Below are 19,063 nucleotides of genomic sequence, written 5' to 3' on the forward strand. Positions count from 1 at the left end.
TAAGCTACCGCAGCTTGAATCAATAAATATCGCTGGCTAAAATTGCGAAATTGTAAAGTTGCGAAACTGTAAAATATCACGTCTTCGACACATTAACAGGCGCCACTGGCTATTTCCATAATCGAAGAGTGCCTGTAGAAAACGCTATAAGTGCCACGATTGGAAGATTTTGTTTTTTTATTGGACCATGTTCCACATACCCACGAAGATACTGCTGTATTATTATTAGCATCGAGTATTACTTAACGTCAGATCCAAGTGCAATTTCCCATTCCAAATAGTTCTTAATAATAGCAGAAAATAGTGTGACAAGGTCGCCTCTATATAGAGAAATATAAGTGCCAATAAAAATTAGTTAATTGCTGCTTGGCTTTTGTCTATGCCATTTATCATAATTAACCAAACGTTGAGTTCTTCTTGCAGCTGAGAGACGACGCGTACAGGCTTTTCTACGAACACGGTTTTCTTTCTAGTAAACTTGAACTATTGTTGGCAACTAAGTGATTACAGATTTTGTCATTACCATCTATGACAAAATCCGCAATTACTTAGTTGACAACCCAAACATGAATGCGTAGATTCCTATTTCCTTCCTCGAGAGCTTGTTCCTTGGCACCTACAGCTTTTCCTACGAGCACTCTGCAATCACTAAATGACACCCAGCAATTTTATCCAAGTTACTTCTGTAATACGATTACTAAACTTTCTGTAACTGGAATTAGATCGAAATTCCGAAAAGAATAAAAATTGTAGACCAGCGATAGATAGACGTTTTGTTACCACACAACAACACAGCGACAGTACAATAATGCAGTGCAATAGTACGATGATATGACGTGAGATGGAGGCATCAGGACGGATGATCATATGGCATAGATGTACAATTTGAAGCTCTATGACGTTATAAGAGATCTGCGATTTTGCTATATCGTTTCCACCAACTGTCGTACACGCATACCTACGCATATTTATGTCTTACGAACGTATTCAATGTTGAAGCAGAAACGAGTTCTTTTAATCCACGACAGCGTGTAAAGGACTTCGCGTGTTCCTTAATGTTCCTCGATCTCTTCTCCTCCTATTTTACCTTACTTCCTTTTGCTTTTATCGTTGGTTCGCAAATAAACGCTTGCGTCTTCTTTCTTCTTCTTTTTTAATTTCGACTCGTCCAAGTTGTGCAATTAATAAATAAGCTTCGTAATACGAGATTTTAGCGTCTTTAGAGACGTGCGACGATACACCCGTGACGCGTGCTCACAGTCTTTGTTCTCCTTCCCCTTCCATTCCTCTCGTCGCACTCGTAGCTAAACTGAATGGATTTATGAAAAATTGAAACGTAGAAAAATATACGAAACGCGGGAACCTATGAAACATTCAAAGCAAACTGTCTGCGACAGAGGACGAGAACGTTCGTTTGCTTGTCCTGTTTCCATGACGCACGCGAACGTTGAAATTCAGTCGTCAGATACCTGTCGTCCGCGGTCCACAACAGCATCGTAAGATTCGTCGAAGAATTCGTTCCCTTGAAGGCTGCTACAAGCAGCGATCGCTGCGAACTTCGACTCTCGTAGCTCTCGATTCTAGTCAAAACTCAAGATTCTTCTCGAACGAGGCAATCGGTACCGTCGTCGCACGAATCCGCGATGTGGCGATCGATCCGCGTAACGAGCGTCGCCATTCGGTTTCGAATTTTCCAGCGCGTTTTCCGCGAGTCTCGCGAAGCGCAGCAAAAAAGAATGGATCGATAAGCTCTATGCCAGACGATTGAGCGCGAGAATGCGATCGTTATGGACCGCAAGGACCGTGAGCACGTACGCCTGGGCCGCAATACTCTGCGAAAGCGTTTGCTACGGTACGATTATTGTTTTTGTCAGCGTATAGTAAGTTTCGACACGTGTGGGCAGCCAGGCCCAAGCTCAAAGCTTACAATAATTAAACGAAAAAAAAAGAGGTAATTAATATATATAAACATATATATATACACACATATCTATATCTATATATATATATGTCTGTATAAATATATACGTGGAGCGCGTGTTTTTCGGTACCAGAGCGTAGCGATCGGAAAGAAAAAGAAACGAAATAGGAAAATAATTAAAAAGAGAATTAAGCGAAAAAACAAATGGATCGGTCAGAGATACGGCGTTTGACTTTCACGGGCGTTCTTAGACGTCTTTATTGCGCTTACGGCGGCCGATGTCTAAACTGTACATGTACATATGATTAACTTGTTATCAATAATATCAGAGAGTTCAATTAAAAGGGCTGTAAAACGCGTGTGCCGGCTTCCCGCGCGGGAAACTGGCAGCAACGAAATTGATAGAGGGCGGACAAAGAGACAAGATGGAGGGGGCAACATGGCCTCCGCGTGTATCTTCACGAGCAAAGTCACGTTTTTCCATTTTGTTGCGCGTTCCCGTCGCGAGATCTTTCGCACTGATTTTACAGTTTTCCTCCTTCTCTTCGAGAATTAAGCCGGCGAGTCGCACGACAAAGCTACGGAAGAAAAAAACCGTTCCACGAATTCTACGCGAACAATTAGACTGACAAAGATAAGAAAGATTAGAAGAGGAATTACGTGGTAGTTTGTTGATATTTGATACGCGTGTCGACTGTTTCCAGGTATCTCGTTCTACACGTTTGCGCGTTTCTTCTGTTTCACGCTTTTTCTCCAAACGTCAGATGTACAGAATTTTATTACGCACGCAATATATACATATATATATCGTAGACACGTTTTAAACATATTAATTGTACGGATCTCGTTACGGACCTGGCAATAAACTTCGTTCGCGGCTGAAACGAATAATTCCGCCCAAGTTTCTAAAATACAAATAACGCGCGAACGTTCGTGCCGTTTCTCTTGAACCCTTTTACTCCCGAACTAGAAACTACGTTAACTATAATTGTATTAGTCGAAAAATTATATTGATCGTTAAATTATTCAACGTAAGCGATTTACGGAAATATTTCGCGAACGAAATTGCACGAGGATAGAGGATAAAGTTATTCGTAATTTTTCCCGAATTGCTCGTGAAATGAGATTACTGCGGAAGCGAGAGAGTCAAAGGCGAGATTTTTTCATAAAACTCGCACGACCAACGAACTGCGAGTAAACACTGTATCATTACCGAGGTCCTTTTGTTAATTGCTCTAAAACGGGGTTAAAAGAACAAAAAAGAAAGAAAAGATGTCACAATGATCGAGGAAAATTTTGTAGGACTCGAATAATTCGTTTCTTTTCTTTTTTTCAAGTTGAACGTGAATACACACGCGTAGATCGGGTGAAGCAAAACAAAGGAGGAAAGAAAGAGAATGAGAGAAAGCAGTGAAAGAAAATAAATTTCTAATAAGTGAACGCTAGCCTTCTTTTTAATTCAACTCCCCTATTGTTGATATAATGAACATGAAATACCTATATGTGATATATATTATTATAAACATAATATTCGGATACAGGATATCATTGTTATTAATCTATAGAATAATTAGAGACGGCTTGTGTCCTGGGCGTAACACGTGGTCGTTTTATACTGTGAACGCTGTGTAATCGTTGTACAGAATATTCTCTCTGTTTTTCTTTTTTTTTCTTTTCCTTTTTTCCTTTTTTTTTAATATATTACATGTACATATGTATACATATATGTATACACAGTATAGTACCGTATGTATATGTATACATACATCTATGCAGAGTACAATATAAAACGGCAAAATAGATTGTAGCTTCGTTTTATAGAGAAATATACATATAATTATTCGTCTAGTGGCATCCGCGTGAAATATATTTATGTATATGGTTTGACTTTCGACGCTCTCCCACGATCGAAGATTCAATAAAAGAAGCGTGTGAGGATCGTTGTTCCAGCGACGAAACTGTAATCGCATTCTCGTCGCGTGCGAGTCGTCTGGCGTGATCTTTTGTATTTACAAAAGACGAGAAAGAGGGAGGACATTGATCGATGATTCCCAGTCGCATCTCAGGACACAAGTAGATATATAATGTAATTAGAAAATAGTGGACAAAAAATAAACTTGTGGTAATAACTCTGTATGCTTAGAGAAGGAAAAAGAAACCGAAAACAACAATAAGGAAAAGTTACAATTTTAAAAGGATAAAAGTGAAAAAAAAACTATGTTGTTGATGTTTGTAAGCTTGAAATATAAATGTAACGCAGTTTCTCGATATTCTATTACAATCCCAGTGCACCTGTACCATCCGAACGATTTAATATCTTCTTATTTCTTATTTTCTTTTTCTCTACATCCTCCTTTTCTTTCCTTTTTCTTCATTTTTCTTCATTTTTTTTTTTTTTTTTTTTTTTTTTTTTTTTGGTTACTCTTCAAACGTCACTATTGCGTTCTGTTTTCAAACTCCTAACAGGAAAGAAGAAAGTAAATCTTTCGTCGTGCAGTATGTATACTCGTAATTGAAAGATATAGATTGGCACGCTTGTCTCACTAGTTCAGAAAATCTCTAGCACCAACCATACCCGATACAGTCGATTTTCGCATAGGATATCGTTTTAACGATGTTCATCGTAAAGTAACGGCCAAAGTGTAAAAGTGAAAGATAGATGATAGAGAAAGAAAGACATGTACTATACACGGAAAGAAATCTTAATGAAAACATGCTTTGTAAATGATAACATCTCTTTATATTTGTATCACGTTTAAAGCTAAATACCGACAACAAATCAAGTAAAAATTACGCGAGTTACAGAAAAAAGAAACAAGTGTTAACAATGATCACAATATTAATCTCTTATAACGTAACGCGGCACCACGTACCGCTGCTTTCTCTTGGCTCTGTGTTGCGTTGGCTTTTACACTTTTCGAACCACACAGGCGCGATGTACATCGATGTAGTCGATGACGATTTATACATCGGCACGAACTAAAATCCTTCGAAGAAAAAAGCTCGATAACTCCCATTAATCGAAACTACTTCCTTCCCATCGATTAAAAGGCGATAGGTATATATAGAAGATGTAACAAGTTCACGTGTTCTAAATGCTTTTAAAATGAAAGGTTCAACTCTGCTTCTCCGACTCCAATGAAAAGACTGTATCGCGGTAAGTAACGGAAGACGTATTTTTTTATTACTCTTGAAAATCCCTATTTTCTTCTATTACGCGATTCGTACGAGTTTCACGAAGTTAGAGCAGAAAAAATACGTGTTATTTTAATTTTCTTTTTTTTTTTTTTTGTTCCTTTTTGATTATCATTAGAAACATCATGGAAAACGGAGAAACCATGTACGTGCACCGATAAGTAGCATTCGTCGTATTCGTTTTACTTTACAAGAGTATCTTTTGATTGCGACAGGGCAGCAAATCGAAGAAGCTTCGCGATGTGAGAATAGGCACGGTATACAATTATTCTTTTTCCCTTTTTTTTAATGAATGAACCTCGTTACTTTGCGGCACTTGGGTACAGTTTTTATTATTTTTTCTTTGTCTTCTTTTAACTTTCTCTTTGCTCTTTGTTGTTTTGTATTCGATCCGAAACTACTCAACGGAGTCTACAAATAATATAGCATCTCTCTCGAACCTGCTTTACGCGTTTTTATCCGACGAATTTGATAAAGAAAACGCTTAAGATACCGTACAACTGGAAAGACGAGCCAGTCATAAGATATCTCCAGGTTTTTATAGCTTTCCGTTCTTTTTTCTTTTTACGATCGTTACGTATTAATATCAGTAAAAACTACGCTCGTACTTTACATACCGGTAAATACATAGTAAAACAAGCATATCGTAGAGTTCTACACAGTAAGATCCTCTCCTTATAGCGCGTTGCTTCCAAGACCTTCGGTACAGCAAAGTGATATTTGACGATATATTCGTAAAATGAATTTTTATAGATTTTTAAGTGTAAGTTTGGATATTTTTATATGTATTTGTATATTCGATAAAGAGATTTCGATATAGTTACCAAGTGATAAATTTAATTCTCGATTTACACGATTCAGAGAAGATACATTTAATTCTGTTTGATAAAAGTTTGAAAAAATGCGGGAAAATTTGATAGGAATCTCAATTTAAAGCTTAGTATATAATTTCAAAGATATAGTGTATATATGTATCGCTATCCTATCGTTATTAGGCAATTTGTCATTTGTAAGTTACTACTTATGAGTAAAGCTTGAAAGACTGTTTCATAAATATAAAAATGATATGTAATAAATTTGAAAGTAAATCGCACATTTTATGTTGGATAATGAAACGTGTCTTAATTCGTATGATTTCGTGAAACTAGTCTACCGTATCTAGCAAATATAATAATTCATTCCGTATCTTAAAAGCAATGCGCCCAACAATCCGGTACACACGAACATTAAGTTGTATTGCCTCAAATGCAATTGTGAGACTCTTGCTATAGATAGATTTAGTCTTTATTCACAATGTTAAGATAAAACAAAGATTCATAATTATTGATCGAAAACCTACAGTTTCTTCGCTAAATAAATATACTTGGTTTTTTTTTTGTTTCAGCTAGTGTTACGATCCCAATAAATCCTAGCTAATACACGTAGATATTTATTTTATGCAGATATTCTTTATAGACTTTTCTTTCTCCTCGTTAACGTTTGTCTCTTTCATGTACGTGTACATGCCCATTTTATTTTCTTATGCCTGCACTTAACACGTGTCGCACCACAGGAAAAGCTCGATACGTCGAAACAACGAAAGAAAGAATCTTTCAAACCGTCAGGTGCAGTCAAACGTACATAATAAATCATTATTTACACTGCATGTTAAAACTAAATGAATGATATTCTCGTCAATTCATTACATCTAATGCCGAATTTTTGAGAATCTTAATACCCCCCTTCAGATGTTGATCAAAAAATGCATTGCAAGTTAAAACACATGTTACTTAAAAGCAATACGGTTTTACAAGTAATTAAATTCCGTAGCAGCTGTGCAAACGTTATGCCTTTGAATATTTACCATATACTGTAACATGGATACAGTAATATTATAATAGTAATTTCTGTCTTTCGCTGTGATATTAATTACCTACAATTCTTGTACAAGATCTTATATGTATGGGTGCAACGCCAGTGCCCTACCACGCAAACCTCTCTGACCTCCGACTCCTCCTTTTGGTATCACGTATCCTCCAGCATGTCTAGCTGTTCCTTCTTCTTCCAAATTACCATTGCTCTCGATTAAATCGCGTAACGGCCAACAAGCTAAATGACGTGATTTTCCATGACGTGCTAAGACATGATATCCTTGTCTGAAATACATATCACAGTGAGTCAGTCACAAGAATGTTTACTTTCAATTAAAATTTGAAAACAATAGGAAAAGATGTGGCATACCTAGATGAAATTAGACCCACAAGTAGTGCCCAATGAGCTTTATGGCCTCTTTTTAAGCATGGAGCATGATTGAAATCAGAATCGTATGGAATTAGTACCATTGCACCATGAGCCAAAGCGTGTGTCAATGTGTCTGGGCATTGCTGTAAATCCACTAAGATATCCGGTCTATGGTCAGGCAAATATTCAGCCGCTAGTGTGCCCATAAAATCAACACTATACACTTCTCCATGTTGTGTAAAACCCCTTACACGAGCTTCAGCTAGGAGTTGACTCACAGAAACTGGTTTTGTGTATTCTTGCGATGCCATAGCAAGTGCTACTAAACCACATCTGTTAAATAGTAACGTAATTATTGTTATTATTTAGATTTATGTGTTTCATCTATAAATAATAAATTACAGATGAAACTCACTGTGGTCCGTCTTGCAAAATTGGTTCAACTTGACAAAAATATGTGACTTCTGCATCTTTCAGTTCATTTCGGGATATCAGCTTTTCAATTTCTGCCTCAGCAGATGTAAGGGTAATCTTGGCCCAAGGAGGCAGGGAGTCTGCATCGCTGACTTCAGTTTTTTCACACATAGGTGCCTCTGGCAAACTTGAGAGAGGTGGAGGTGGTGCTGGCATTTTTCAATAATAAGTACGATACGAACAGTTACTTTGTTCAATTAACAAATACCTGGCCGCACGTTACAATAAAATGATGGTAGTTTCCACAGCTATGAAATCATGCACCTACGCTTTAGTATTTTCAATTTGAAAATTGCCATTTCTTAGTGATAGTCTTCCTGTTCACTGGTAAGACGCATAATGTTTCCAGTTCATCGTAAATGCAATCCTATTGAACGTTCTTGCAGAGATCCAAGCTGAAATATCAGTGGAAAAACAGCATGCGACTTGCAACGTACAATCAAAACCATAAATAATAATTAATTAGCAAAAAAATTAAGACAATTCATATGTGGTACTAAAAATAGTAAATAATGTAACATATCGATATTAATATCGATTTTGCTCTAACAAAACACTTTTTGTGCCATTACTTCATTACGAAAAGATTTCAACATGATAGAAAAAAGAAACAAAACTACGCAGTCACTGGATTATTACAATTACTTTTATCCGTTACTCATTTAACCTTGAGGAATATGTTTTTATACGGTATCTGTCATAGCTCGATGAACGTGAATTGCAAAAAAATTTTAAACGATATCATCGACAGTAGTCGTTTTTGACAAAATCAATCAGGTCGCGCGACAACTGGCAGTGATGCTTTTACCCGAGTTTCGAGATATATTTAATACTTCTTACGGCCTCTAATATAAGGATGAACTCGTTGCAAAAGTTCTAATGGCAGCACATCGCACGATCGACATTGGACGGAATAGCAGTTGACGATAATATACAATATACATATCAAGTGATGATTATCGATCCAATATTATACGATTGTTGTACACGGAAGATCAAATTTAGATCGGGCAATCAATCGGGTGATCAGTATTTGTTTACCGTACCTAAAATGCAACAAAATCGGTGCAGCACGATTTTGACGTTTGCACGTCCCCCCTATTCACCCTGTGACTCATGCACATATATTATATAATTCTTCGATAGAAATTAGAATTAACACTCGAGTGCATTGACGTGACGGTATTAAGAGTACGTTCGGATGCGCGACAATTCTCCAACAAACTACGATTACTGCCCCGATACGACTGAAATTTAAATCCTCTCTGAGAGAGCTCTCTCAGGCTGGCATAGCGCACTATGTCTTATTCGCAAGCGTCTGTCACGATATACAGTCTGATAAGAAATTTCTCGTAGGTGCTGCAGTTCCGAAGATGATTCACCAGTTTAGGCAAGTGCATTGTTTGCAAGAACCCTAGCCTCGGGAAATATATTGTTTATCTCTTTTCACTCTGACTCGAACTCGAATTGAAACAGGTGCGGGGATTTCGATACGTATCGCATGAGACCGTATTCCTATACTATTGTCATAGATAATAGGTTTAATGCAGTTCTAATAGTACTATGAAAGCTGATTGGCTGAAATGTCTCGAATACGCCAATCGTTGCCCATTGCTGGACATAATTCGACGCATCGAAATGCTGCATATAAAATATATCACGCAAAAGGATCGAAAATAGAGCTAAATTCTGCAAATGTCTGCAATCTGCGATTGACATTTAAACTTTTTTATGGATTTATATATGATTGTACATTTTCAAAGTTCTGATAGTTTAAATAGTAATGTTCGTAATCATATTTTGCTTTCTTGAATTTTGTGGCGAGCAAAAATAGATCTAATTGATCTGACTTTTTGACGATTATACAAAGTTTTATCATTGTTTAAGGATAGGATAGACATGGCATTGAATAGAACTTTATGTCTCACGTTTTGAAATACCGACCGAGAAAAAGATCAGAATGTCTCTTACGCCCTCTATGATTTACTAAGGCGACTATTATAATTTATATAAAATGCTATTTACTGTTAGTGCAGCATACACGTGTGCGTATACGTGCATGTCAGTTCATGAGTATGTATGTATATAGATATGGTATGTGCCATGTGAACTTGTAGAAAGGTACTCCCTCTCCGACTTTGATGATTTTGAAATATATCATTTTGTATAATTTTTCTTATGTATATAATCGGCGATCGGTTTTGTTTTCTGAAATTTTTCGCAAGAAACTATCGCTACTATTATAGTACATTTCTGCTTATATGCGCATCGACGAAGAACAGAATAGACATGACATTCAATGTTTCTTGCAACTGTAACTTCAGGAAAAATAATATTCTTTCAAATTTTTGAATATGTAATGTTGTGATATGTGTAGTCAAAGAGGTGTAGGATAGAAACATATTATTCATCACGTCACGGACAGTTCCTTTACACATTTAAAACGAACAACGCCATATCAGAAGTCATTTTTTTTTGGACTACCGGTTCTATCTGCACTACATATTTTCAGTCCCAATTTGCAAGCAGCAATTTGCCATTACGTTTTAGAATAGCGTAGATTTATATCAAACAGTTTATGACGAGAATACCAAACGATGCGGCAAATTAATCCAAACTGATCATCGGTTGGATATTTTGAAACGAGATTTTATTCGAATCTTTTCGTCAACTGCGATCCTTGATATTTTAGGTCAACTGAGGTACAAGATGTTTAAACCAAGTTTGTCTATCGGTGCCAGCCGATATTCTTCATTCTTTATTGAATTGCCAGTGATCGAGGCGTATTTTGATTAATCGATATAGGTCATACTTGTTAAATAATTTCAACAATTTTTATAATGGCAAATAAGATTATTTTTAATTAATATTATTCAAAAATGATTGTAGTACTCTTACATATAATTTCTTCGTCTCTACATATCACTCTACATATAATATCTTACTAAATAGAAAAAAATGAAATAATTGTCCTACGCTGTTTTATGAATGCATTTATTAAAAACAATTATCATTCTTCAAAATGATTAATAATTAGCAATTAGAGAATTGATAACGAAACTATCTTGAAAAATAAAAGAAGACATTTCTTTAAATTAAAATAATTATCACTGTTATTAATTGATATATGAATTATAAAATTTTTATTTTGTAGCACATGTGAAGGTTATTTTCTGCGACAGTGGTTTTAGGTTTAATTCAAAACAGTACTAAACTGAATTGATAACGTCGCATGCGAACACGATGTGGGGGTCATGGAGGGTCACGTCTACTTTTCTCCTCTATATCCCTTCGGTGATTTTACCTAGTTTTGCTGTTATTCTACCATTTAAACAAAATAAAACATAAAAAATTAAACAAAAAATTTAAATAGAAATTTAAATTAAACGTTTTGAATACTATTTTATTAGGTATAAAATAATATCTTTTCAAAATTAATGATCTTTTTAATTAACTACACCTTTGTCAAGAAAATCTAACCTATTATAACGTAAAATTTACAATTCTTTATAAATAAAAATGAAAATAAGACAAAATATCTATTTCGATGGTCCGGGAGTGGAAACGTTACATTACCCTTATATCAGTCAAGTGAATGTCATTTTGACAAATATAAAGTTATTTCATCGTATCAAGCGATTAAAAACAAATTTCGTCCCTGGCAATACTTAATATAGTGCTCGGTATAGTTTTTGACGTATAATTGTGTGACACATAAAGATTTTATTTTTCATTGAATATTTATTTGTTAAATAAAAATCATATCATATATAAATAACCAGTTAGACAGTATCTAAAAATGAGTGAACAGAGTGAATCTACAAAAAAGTTCAAGATTTATTTTGTTACATCAAAGACGAAAAAGTCTAAAATATGTAGTGAAAATATGATGCGTGCGTACGATGTTAGTAGGTTTATTTTTACATAAATAATATATTTTAAGCAACAATAAAAACGATATAATGAATTGATCTTTCAGAAATGCCTTGAATATGATATGGAACCAATATGGGTCAGTAAAAGAAATTCTACTAAATTGAAACTTACGACATCTGATATCCTTGTGGTGGAAAATCATGAACAAATTCCATTGAAAAAATTAATAACAGCTGAATGTTAGTAAGTAGAAGCTTGATATTGATGTAATATACTGCTACATAAACTTTGCAAAGATAGTAGATTACATGATATTAATCAATATTATTTTAATGTTACAGCATAATTGAACCAGAATATTTGCCATTTTTTCTTAGTGCAACACCAGGTAGAAGAGGTCTAATGCATACAACAGTCATGGCAAATCTTTGTATATGTACATGTTCTCATTTATGTTTAGAAGATAAGGTATATTCACTAATGATTGTTTCTGCACACAATAAAAGAGGAAATATTAAAAAATCTTATTATTATAGAGATACATACAAGCATTAGTGGCAAAGATGAGTGGAAATTTTGCAATAAAGTTATATGATAAAGTAACACATCTTGTAACATCATCTGTTTTCTCTGCTGAATATGAGGTAAGTAAATTTATATCGCTAATATTATATTTATTATATAGTTTTATTATAATATTTAATTCTTTCTAATAGAAGGCGATACATATGAAAATACCAATAGTTACAAAAGAATGGGTTGAAGCAATATGGGAAGCGAGTAAGACAGATTATGTTGATCCAGATGACAAGAGGTTTGATAAATATAAAGTTCCTATGTTCTATAATTTAGTTGTAACAGCAACAAATATTCAGGAATGTGAAAAGGAAGACATTTCACGTTTAATTAGAAATAATGGAGGAGTAAAATACATATTGTTTAAAATTTTTCTTTTATATTTTAGCTAACTATTCCCTTATATTATTATTCTCTTTTTAGGTGTATATGAATAATTTGAATGTAGACAGAGTTAATGTAGTACTTACACCAGAAGATAGTCCAATAAATCAGAAGCTCAAACATGCAAGAGAAGCAGATATTATTTGTTTAACACTAAATTGGCTATATCAAAGTATAGAAGTCGGCCATGCTTTGCCTTTTAGGTACTATATATTTCAAACAGTAAAACAATGTTATTCTTCAAGAAGATCAAATGGTAAAAAATATCTCTTTAGTGTTATAGATCTATAAATTGGTGGCTAATATAATTTTTTTAATGTTCAGTACGTGAAACTTGTAGTTATTCTACAACAAGTTTCATAACATATGACAAACAGCGCAGCAATTATATAGATGAAACCGCATTTAAAATCTCAACAATGAGCAATGTTTCTACTGGTTAGTATTACAAAATGCATGAAAGTAACTTACAGCAAAGATAAATTTTATTTTAAATTTATTCCAACTTTCAGTTACTACAGTTTTGGCTAGACCTATATTTAATGAAGCAGAAGCGGCTGGTCCATTTTTATTTGGTTGCATTGTGCGTAAATTGCATTTACATTTTTCATATTCTATAATACTCTCCGATGGTATTTCTCTAATTAATTCTTTTCTTCTCTTCAGATTTACCTAGCTGGATTTACTTCTTATCAAAGGGATAAACTTAACAGAATATTGCATGTAGGTAGTGCAATGCGATTTGATTATATATGTGACATTATAACACACGTTATTGTCGGGGACGAAGATAGCGCAGCTAGTGAACTAAAATTATTGAAATCAAGAGGATTATGGTATAATGTTACTTTAATGTCTAAATTAATATCTATTTAAAATTCTGTAATTTAATGGATATATGATGTAGTCCATATATATTGAAACTGGAGTGGTTGGAAGAGAGTATTAGATTAAAACGGACCGCACCAGTAGAATATTTCTTATACAAACAAGAAGATAGTGCAATCCAAAAGGTTACAGAACCATCATCTTCATTAATTATGATATATACATAAAAATATAGTACGTAATATAGGTATTTATCATGTTCATATATTTTTCCAGAATTTACAATTGCTGCAAGAAAGGATGCCAGAACAAAGAGAAGAATCATTTAATCTCGGTCAACAGGAGCTACAAAATACGATCGGTAGTATCTGTAAATAATTGCTTACACTTTTTATGAAAGAAATTGAATGTACATCTTACTTTTTGCTAGCTTCAGCAACTGATGAAAAGGTGCAAGAATATGTAGAGCCGTATATACCTGTTTTGTCTCAAACGCCAGAAAGTCTTGAGTATTCAGTGCTACCTGGAACAGATAATAGTGGTATTATTAATAATAGACTATTTGAAGGTAATGCTGTGGTAGAATATATACAACAATGAACTAAAATAATGGTAAAATATACATATAGGTCTGACATTTGTCGTATCTGCCTTCTGTAACACGTATAATAATGTGGTTGAAAGTATAGTAGCAATGAATGGAAGAATAGTTCCAGGTACGTTCGTTACGATTCCAGATTATGGTATTGTGCCAAAATGTGGTATGCCTTTAAATTGTACAGTGAAAGAAATTGTTACCGATTTGTTTATTGTAAGTTTCAGCTTTTTATTTCGATTTTCATATTTTGATATATTCTTTAGTATTAGCATTTTTTTTTATAGGAAGACTGTGTAAATCAGGATCGAATAGTTGAAATTATGTATTATCATAGACCTGTATCTGTAGCAAAGCATGTATTAGTAGGTTGTGTTCTTACAATCAGCACATATGTAAGAGTTGAACGATCGTATCTTGTAACATTAGCTATGGAATTGGGTGCAATGTATTATTCTTATCATATACCTTAAGGATAACTAGAGTGAATCAAGTATTAAAGCATTGTTTAATTTCAGATACCAAAATGTTTTCGCTCGTGAAATAATTATTGACAGAGATCTATATAAAAACACACATTTAATTTGTCCAATACCAAAGGGGAGGAAGTATGACGCTGCAGTAAAGTGGAAAATACCAGTTGTTACCGCAGAATGGTTAAAAGTCTGTGCGGCTCAATCAACATGGGTTGACGAAACGCCATTTCTTGTCGTGGAAAGTTTAGGTATATAAATACTTAATAAATTCATATTATATATGTATATACAAAAATTTGTATAATATTAGTCCCGTCTAAAGGCCCAGAAAGACCGATGGAATTCGACTTAAGTTTACCTCAAACTATCACAAATCAAATAGTTCTTTCTACTGAACCAGTAGCCAGTAGTTCAAGAAGCCACAACATTATTGTTCCAGAAGAATATTTTCCAAATTTACAAGTATATATTTTTTACATATTTCCTTTATTATAAATTTATGATCTATTACTAAAAAATATATTATAGATTCAAAATAATAATTTCGATGACATGTTGTTACTAAATAATGAACTCAGCTTACCTATGAACACAACTTCTAAACCATCAGAAACACTATGTAGTCAAGTGTTTGAACCCATCCCTTCACTAGAGACAGAAAGATCTCGGTTGGAAGAGATTAGTTATTCCTCAAATTTAATAAAAGCAGAACCTCCTTTGAGTAGGCCATTTACTAGAGTTAGTATTTCTTGTAAGCTTAATTATATACATAATACATAAATATCTAATAAATATTACCATAATTGAATTTATAGGTTCTCTCAATAGTTACAAAAAACTGGCAGGAAAAAAGTGAAAAGTTACCAGAGGTAATATTCTTCATTTATATATGTATATGTGTATCGATAAATAATTTTATATATATTTATTAATAAATACTACAACATTATAGAATTATAATGCAGACGAGACATTATCTGCAGTAGCAAACGGTGGTTTCAACTGGTAGAAATTAGAAGACACAGATGACAATGGTAAAACTGACAAATGGAATTAATATGTAAGTTAAAAGAAAGTTTTAGATAAGCAAAGTATGTGAAATATGCAAATATTCATAAAGACCTAAGAACAGTAATTGACTGTACTTCCAAAATTATTATAATAGTATCATTGTATTTATATACAAATGAAGATTATACATCATACAATTAATTGTTTCTATATTCAATATATAAAAATTATTAGCTTCTATAATACTAAAAGCAGTAGTAAGTTAATTATTGCACCTCCAATTTAATTGTAAAATCAAAAGAAGTACTGGCTCTATATTTTGAAACACGATCGAAAAAATAAACGTTTTACTATAACTGTATTTGAATAGGAATTTGTGGTATAATTTAGGAAGTACGATGGAGGTACACACTGACTATGTTTTTTCTTATGAAAGTGTTTTTTATGCACAATAAAGATTCTACATCTCTAATAGAACGTCTTCTTTCATTAAATACCTTATCTGCATTCTGTATGTTTACAAAATTGACTTCACATAAAAATACTTCTCTTATTGTACATAATTCTGTCTCATACCTAACAAAAAAAACATAAACATACATACATATTGGCTGTGGAATAATATATTACACCTTTTTACATAAGAGGTACGAATCGGATAGATCGACTTATTTTATTAAATTAAGTAACGATTTTATATAAAAATATATAGGGTGACATAAATAATGAAGTATTTTTACAAATTATCATATGAAATAGGCATTGTACAAAACGAAACGCTTTAAATAATCGTGATATCAAAGTAGACACGTAGAAATAAATAATAAATAGATTTTAAATTTAATATCGCTCGAAGTCATATACACACTGCACTATAACTGTTAGTGTATAAAATAAATAGTTACTCGAAATTTTATTATCATTTTCAAGGCACCACATTGTAGTCGTTGCAAAAAAACGGCGCAAGAGAGCTACATCGTCGTAATTACTTCTAAATTAGAAAGTTCTCCCTAAACAGTATTACGTAAATGTAATCTGTAAACCTTCGGTCACCTATATACCCAAAAGGGTACCAACGATTAATCTGCACGTAATTAGACCCAATAAGAAAGTCATGTATTGTCCGCAAAAATCTCAAACTACATATTATGCGCATAATACTATTAGTATCTTCTAGAAAAGAAAACGTCTCAATATATATATACATATATATTTCTGACGGATAAACGTTTCCAAAAATATGTTACTATATAATAGGTTTGTTTTGTATAACGGACTTTACAATAAGTTGTTAGGAAAAGTTCTATAAACACCCGAAACATTTCCAGTTTTTCAATCTTCGTCGTATTATTAACAATTATAGAACAGACGTTGAAATTTTTCTAGTTCATAAAATAATATCCTTATAGTTTCATGGAAACTGTCGTATACCACAGAGCGTGTAGTAAAGCATTTTCTTTGACATGCTCCTAAGTAGATTCGTTAAAAATATCATTTTATACATATACATACATACATATATATATATATATATATATATATATATATATATATATATATATATATATATATATATATATATATATATATATATATATATATATATATATATATATATATATATATATATATGTATATATATGTATACTTTATATATGTATATATATATATATATATATATCCCAATAATTTATCACACGTTCAATGCGTTAAAAGTGAATTACGAACATTCTGTTCGTACGTATGGCCCGCATTGGACGTACGATACAAATATAAATGCATTTTCGCGGACATTTATATACAATGTATCACTGCGTGTATCGATTCAGTATTTCTGAGTCATAATACTTTTGTTCTTTAATTCAAAGAGGACAAGCACGTTGCGTTATTAACGATGTGAGAGTACCTGGTAAACTCTGATCATTGGCTTTCCACGTTGTTCGTCCGCGGTGTTTTATATAAAATAAGGGCAGTGAATAGATTAGTTCGTATATCTAGTTTACAAAAGATTAAGAGAGAGGTGAAACGTGTCATGTGAGAACATTACGCGAACTTATCTCGAATAAAGCCATTGCTATTTAAACTTTGGGTACCCGCACATCGCCATACGATGTATAAAGAAAAGAAAGAAGAAAAGAAACTATAAATCTATCCTAGTCAGCCTTCTGTATGTTCCCGCTTTGCATGGTATTTGAGCAGCAGCTGCCGGTCTTCCCGGTACTTATTATTAGTGTTTATTTGGGTTAGTGTCTGAATCCGGTTCAGAACCGGAACCGGAAGACTCCCCAGCATTAACGTTCGCACTGCAGCGCGAGCTCCTTCGGCTACTGGAAGTCGTGTGTCTGCATTTTTCGCTACGATCCACTGTACCTACAATAATTTTACACAGAAATCAATATCCATGTAGAGCATTGCAAGAAATAATTCCATCATATTGCTTGTATGTATATTGTTTGTTTAAGATACTTGAATAAGTTACATTGAAAGTCGATGAATTTTATGATAAGTATGTAATATAATCATGACAAGAAACATTTTTAGTCAAACGTTACAATAGATACTCACTAGTTAACGGTGTATGAACTTCAACCTTTATATTAGCCGTCGCAGTGACCTTGGTTGTGATATGAGACGTAGATGTCACTGGTGACATTCGACTAGACCCACTTGTATCTGATCCGCTACAGTTCTGTTAGTTAAAAACAAAAGCACACACGTTAATCATGCTTCGTGGATTTGGAGTATCGGTATCATTCACGCGAGATAGTATGTAAGGTAATAAGAAGAATTTTGAGTAATGTGTAAGCAGTTACAGAGATAGAAAGCCAAATGGTAGATATTATCAAAAGCACTCTCAAGTCAAGTACATTTGGAAGAAAATGCCACGTGAGACAGGAAATATTTCAAAACAGTTAATATTCATGTTATATAACGTACCTGGTTGCCACAAGTTGATGTCGTTTCAACCTTCAACTCTGGCTGAACAATAATACAAGACTCCTGTGTACTGTGCCATGAATTGGGTTCCTCTGTAATGGTAGTGAGAGATGGTTCAGCGTGTAACCTGGCGTTATCAATTTTGTACGATCTCCTGGGGGGTGCAGGAGGTTTCGATCTTCTGACGATTGGCGAGGCAGGTGGAGTTGGCGTAGAAATACGATCCGGATGGTCATTGGGTATTACTTCTGGAGATGGGCCGATCAAAGACAACAGGATGGGGAAAAAGAATAATCCATTCACCAAACCGATCCCAATAAGACACAGCAACACCAAGAAGAAATACCGAACGATGAAGTCGAACTCGGAGAAGGCCAACATCACGACTGCTAATAAAGTTGTTATTGCTCCGTGAATTACAGGTGCGCACATGTGCTCCAGAGCTAACCGAATCCTTCTATCTCTGCTTCCAATGCTCGTAACAAAACTCTGCAAGAATAAAAATAAGAATATAATATATTAGAATATATTAGAATAATATATTTTAAGAATATAATATAATATGAACGA

At 33.8% G+C, this 19,063-nt stretch overlaps 3 protein-coding genes across 17 annotated transcripts in view; 1 reads left to right on the plus strand and 2 right to left on the minus strand.

The window, feature by feature from the left end:
• Positions 1–6,382: 6,382 nt before the first annotated feature.
• LOC126874949 (UPF0692 protein CG33108) lies at positions 6,383–9,314 on the minus strand. 6 transcript variants are annotated; one of them, XM_050637493.1, is made up of 5 exons: positions 8,857–9,314; positions 8,019–8,205; positions 7,752–7,937; positions 7,337–7,669; positions 6,383–7,251 (listed from the first exon to the last, which is right to left on the minus strand). In XM_050637493.1, exons 3-5 carry the CDS (start codon positions 7,919–7,921, stop codon positions 7,050–7,052), a joined length of 705 nt encoding a protein of 234 aa, XP_050493450.1. In that variant the 5' UTR covers positions 7,922–7,937; positions 8,019–8,205; positions 8,857–9,314; the 3' UTR covers positions 6,383–7,049. The 6 variants fall into 6 exon arrangements, with proteins under 6 accessions (XP_050493450.1, XP_050493449.1, XP_050493445.1 ...); XM_050637492.1 differs by having other exon boundaries at positions 7,752–7,959; positions 8,857–9,313; XM_050637488.1 differs by having other exon boundaries at positions 7,752–8,205.
• Positions 9,315–10,179: 865 nt separating this feature from the next.
• On the plus strand, positions 10,180–16,033 carry LOC126874948 (DNA topoisomerase 2-binding protein 1-A-like). Of its 5 annotated transcripts, XM_050637483.1 has the most exons (20): positions 10,181–10,512; positions 10,965–11,714; positions 11,790–11,929; positions 12,028–12,154; positions 12,223–12,330; positions 12,403–12,609; positions 12,686–12,902; positions 12,971–13,084; positions 13,159–13,229; positions 13,313–13,482; positions 13,554–13,659; positions 13,751–13,835; positions 13,905–14,042; positions 14,104–14,285; positions 14,357–14,517; positions 14,588–14,793; positions 14,856–15,007; positions 15,074–15,283; positions 15,361–15,414; positions 15,498–16,033. In XM_050637483.1, exons 2-20 carry the CDS (start codon positions 11,610–11,612, stop codon positions 15,552–15,554), a joined length of 2,610 nt encoding a protein of 869 aa, XP_050493440.1. In that variant the 5' UTR covers positions 10,181–10,512; positions 10,965–11,609; the 3' UTR covers positions 15,555–16,033. The 5 variants fall into 5 exon arrangements, with proteins under 5 accessions (XP_050493444.1, XP_050493440.1, XP_050493443.1 ...); XM_050637484.1 differs by having other exon boundaries at positions 10,185–11,714; positions 14,868–15,007; XM_050637485.1 differs by lacking the exons at positions 10,181–10,512; positions 10,965–11,714 and having other exon boundaries at positions 11,790–11,925.
• Positions 16,034–16,215: 182 nt separating this feature from the next.
• LOC126874945 (protein patched) overlaps positions 16,216–19,063 on the minus strand; it is a 96,127-nt gene continuing 93,279 nt past the window's right edge. For 5 of the 6 annotated variants that reach the window (XM_050637470.1, XM_050637473.1, XM_050637472.1 and 2 more), the window contains 3 exons: positions 18,494–18,982; positions 18,122–18,245; positions 16,216–17,929 (listed from right to left, as the gene is read on the minus strand). In XM_050637470.1, coding sequence (XP_050493427.1) covers positions 17,784–17,929; positions 18,122–18,245; positions 18,494–18,982 — 759 coding nt within the window. In that variant the 3' untranslated portion in view covers positions 16,216–17,783. The remainder of the gene's footprint in view (positions 17,930–18,121; positions 18,246–18,493; positions 18,983–19,063) is intronic. The other variant, XM_050637471.1, reaches the window with a different exon arrangement.

This window comes from Bombus huntii, chromosome 17 (assembly GCF_024542735.1).
Source record: "Bombus huntii isolate Logan2020A chromosome 17, iyBomHunt1.1, whole genome shotgun sequence".
In the NCBI taxonomy this organism is placed as follows: domain Eukaryota; kingdom Metazoa; phylum Arthropoda; class Insecta; order Hymenoptera; family Apidae; genus Bombus; species Bombus huntii.

Coding starts and splice junctions, on each gene's coding strand:
- LOC126874949 (XM_050637488.1), bottom strand. CDS start 7,966: ATGCCAGCACCACCTCCACCTCTCTCAAGTTTGCCAGAGGCACCTATG. Junction 7,670..7,751: donor ATTTTGCAAGACGGACCACA/GTGAGTTTCATC, acceptor ACTATTTAACAG/ATGTGGTTTAGTAGCACTTG. Junction 7,252..7,336: donor GTGGGTCTAATTTCATCTAG/GTATGCCACATC, acceptor TATGTATTTCAG/ACAAGGATATCATGTCTTAG.
- LOC126874948 (XM_050637483.1), top strand. CDS start 11,610: ATGAGTGAACAGAGTGAATCTACAAAAAAGTTCAAGATTTATTTTGTT. Junction 12,331..12,402: donor TTTTCTCTGCTGAATATGAG/GTAAGTAAATTT, acceptor TCTTTCTAATAG/AAGGCGATACATATGAAAAT. Junction 14,794..14,855: donor TCTTGTCGTGGAAAGTTTAG/GTATATAAATAC, acceptor GTATAATATTAG/TCCCGTCTAAAGGCCCAGAA.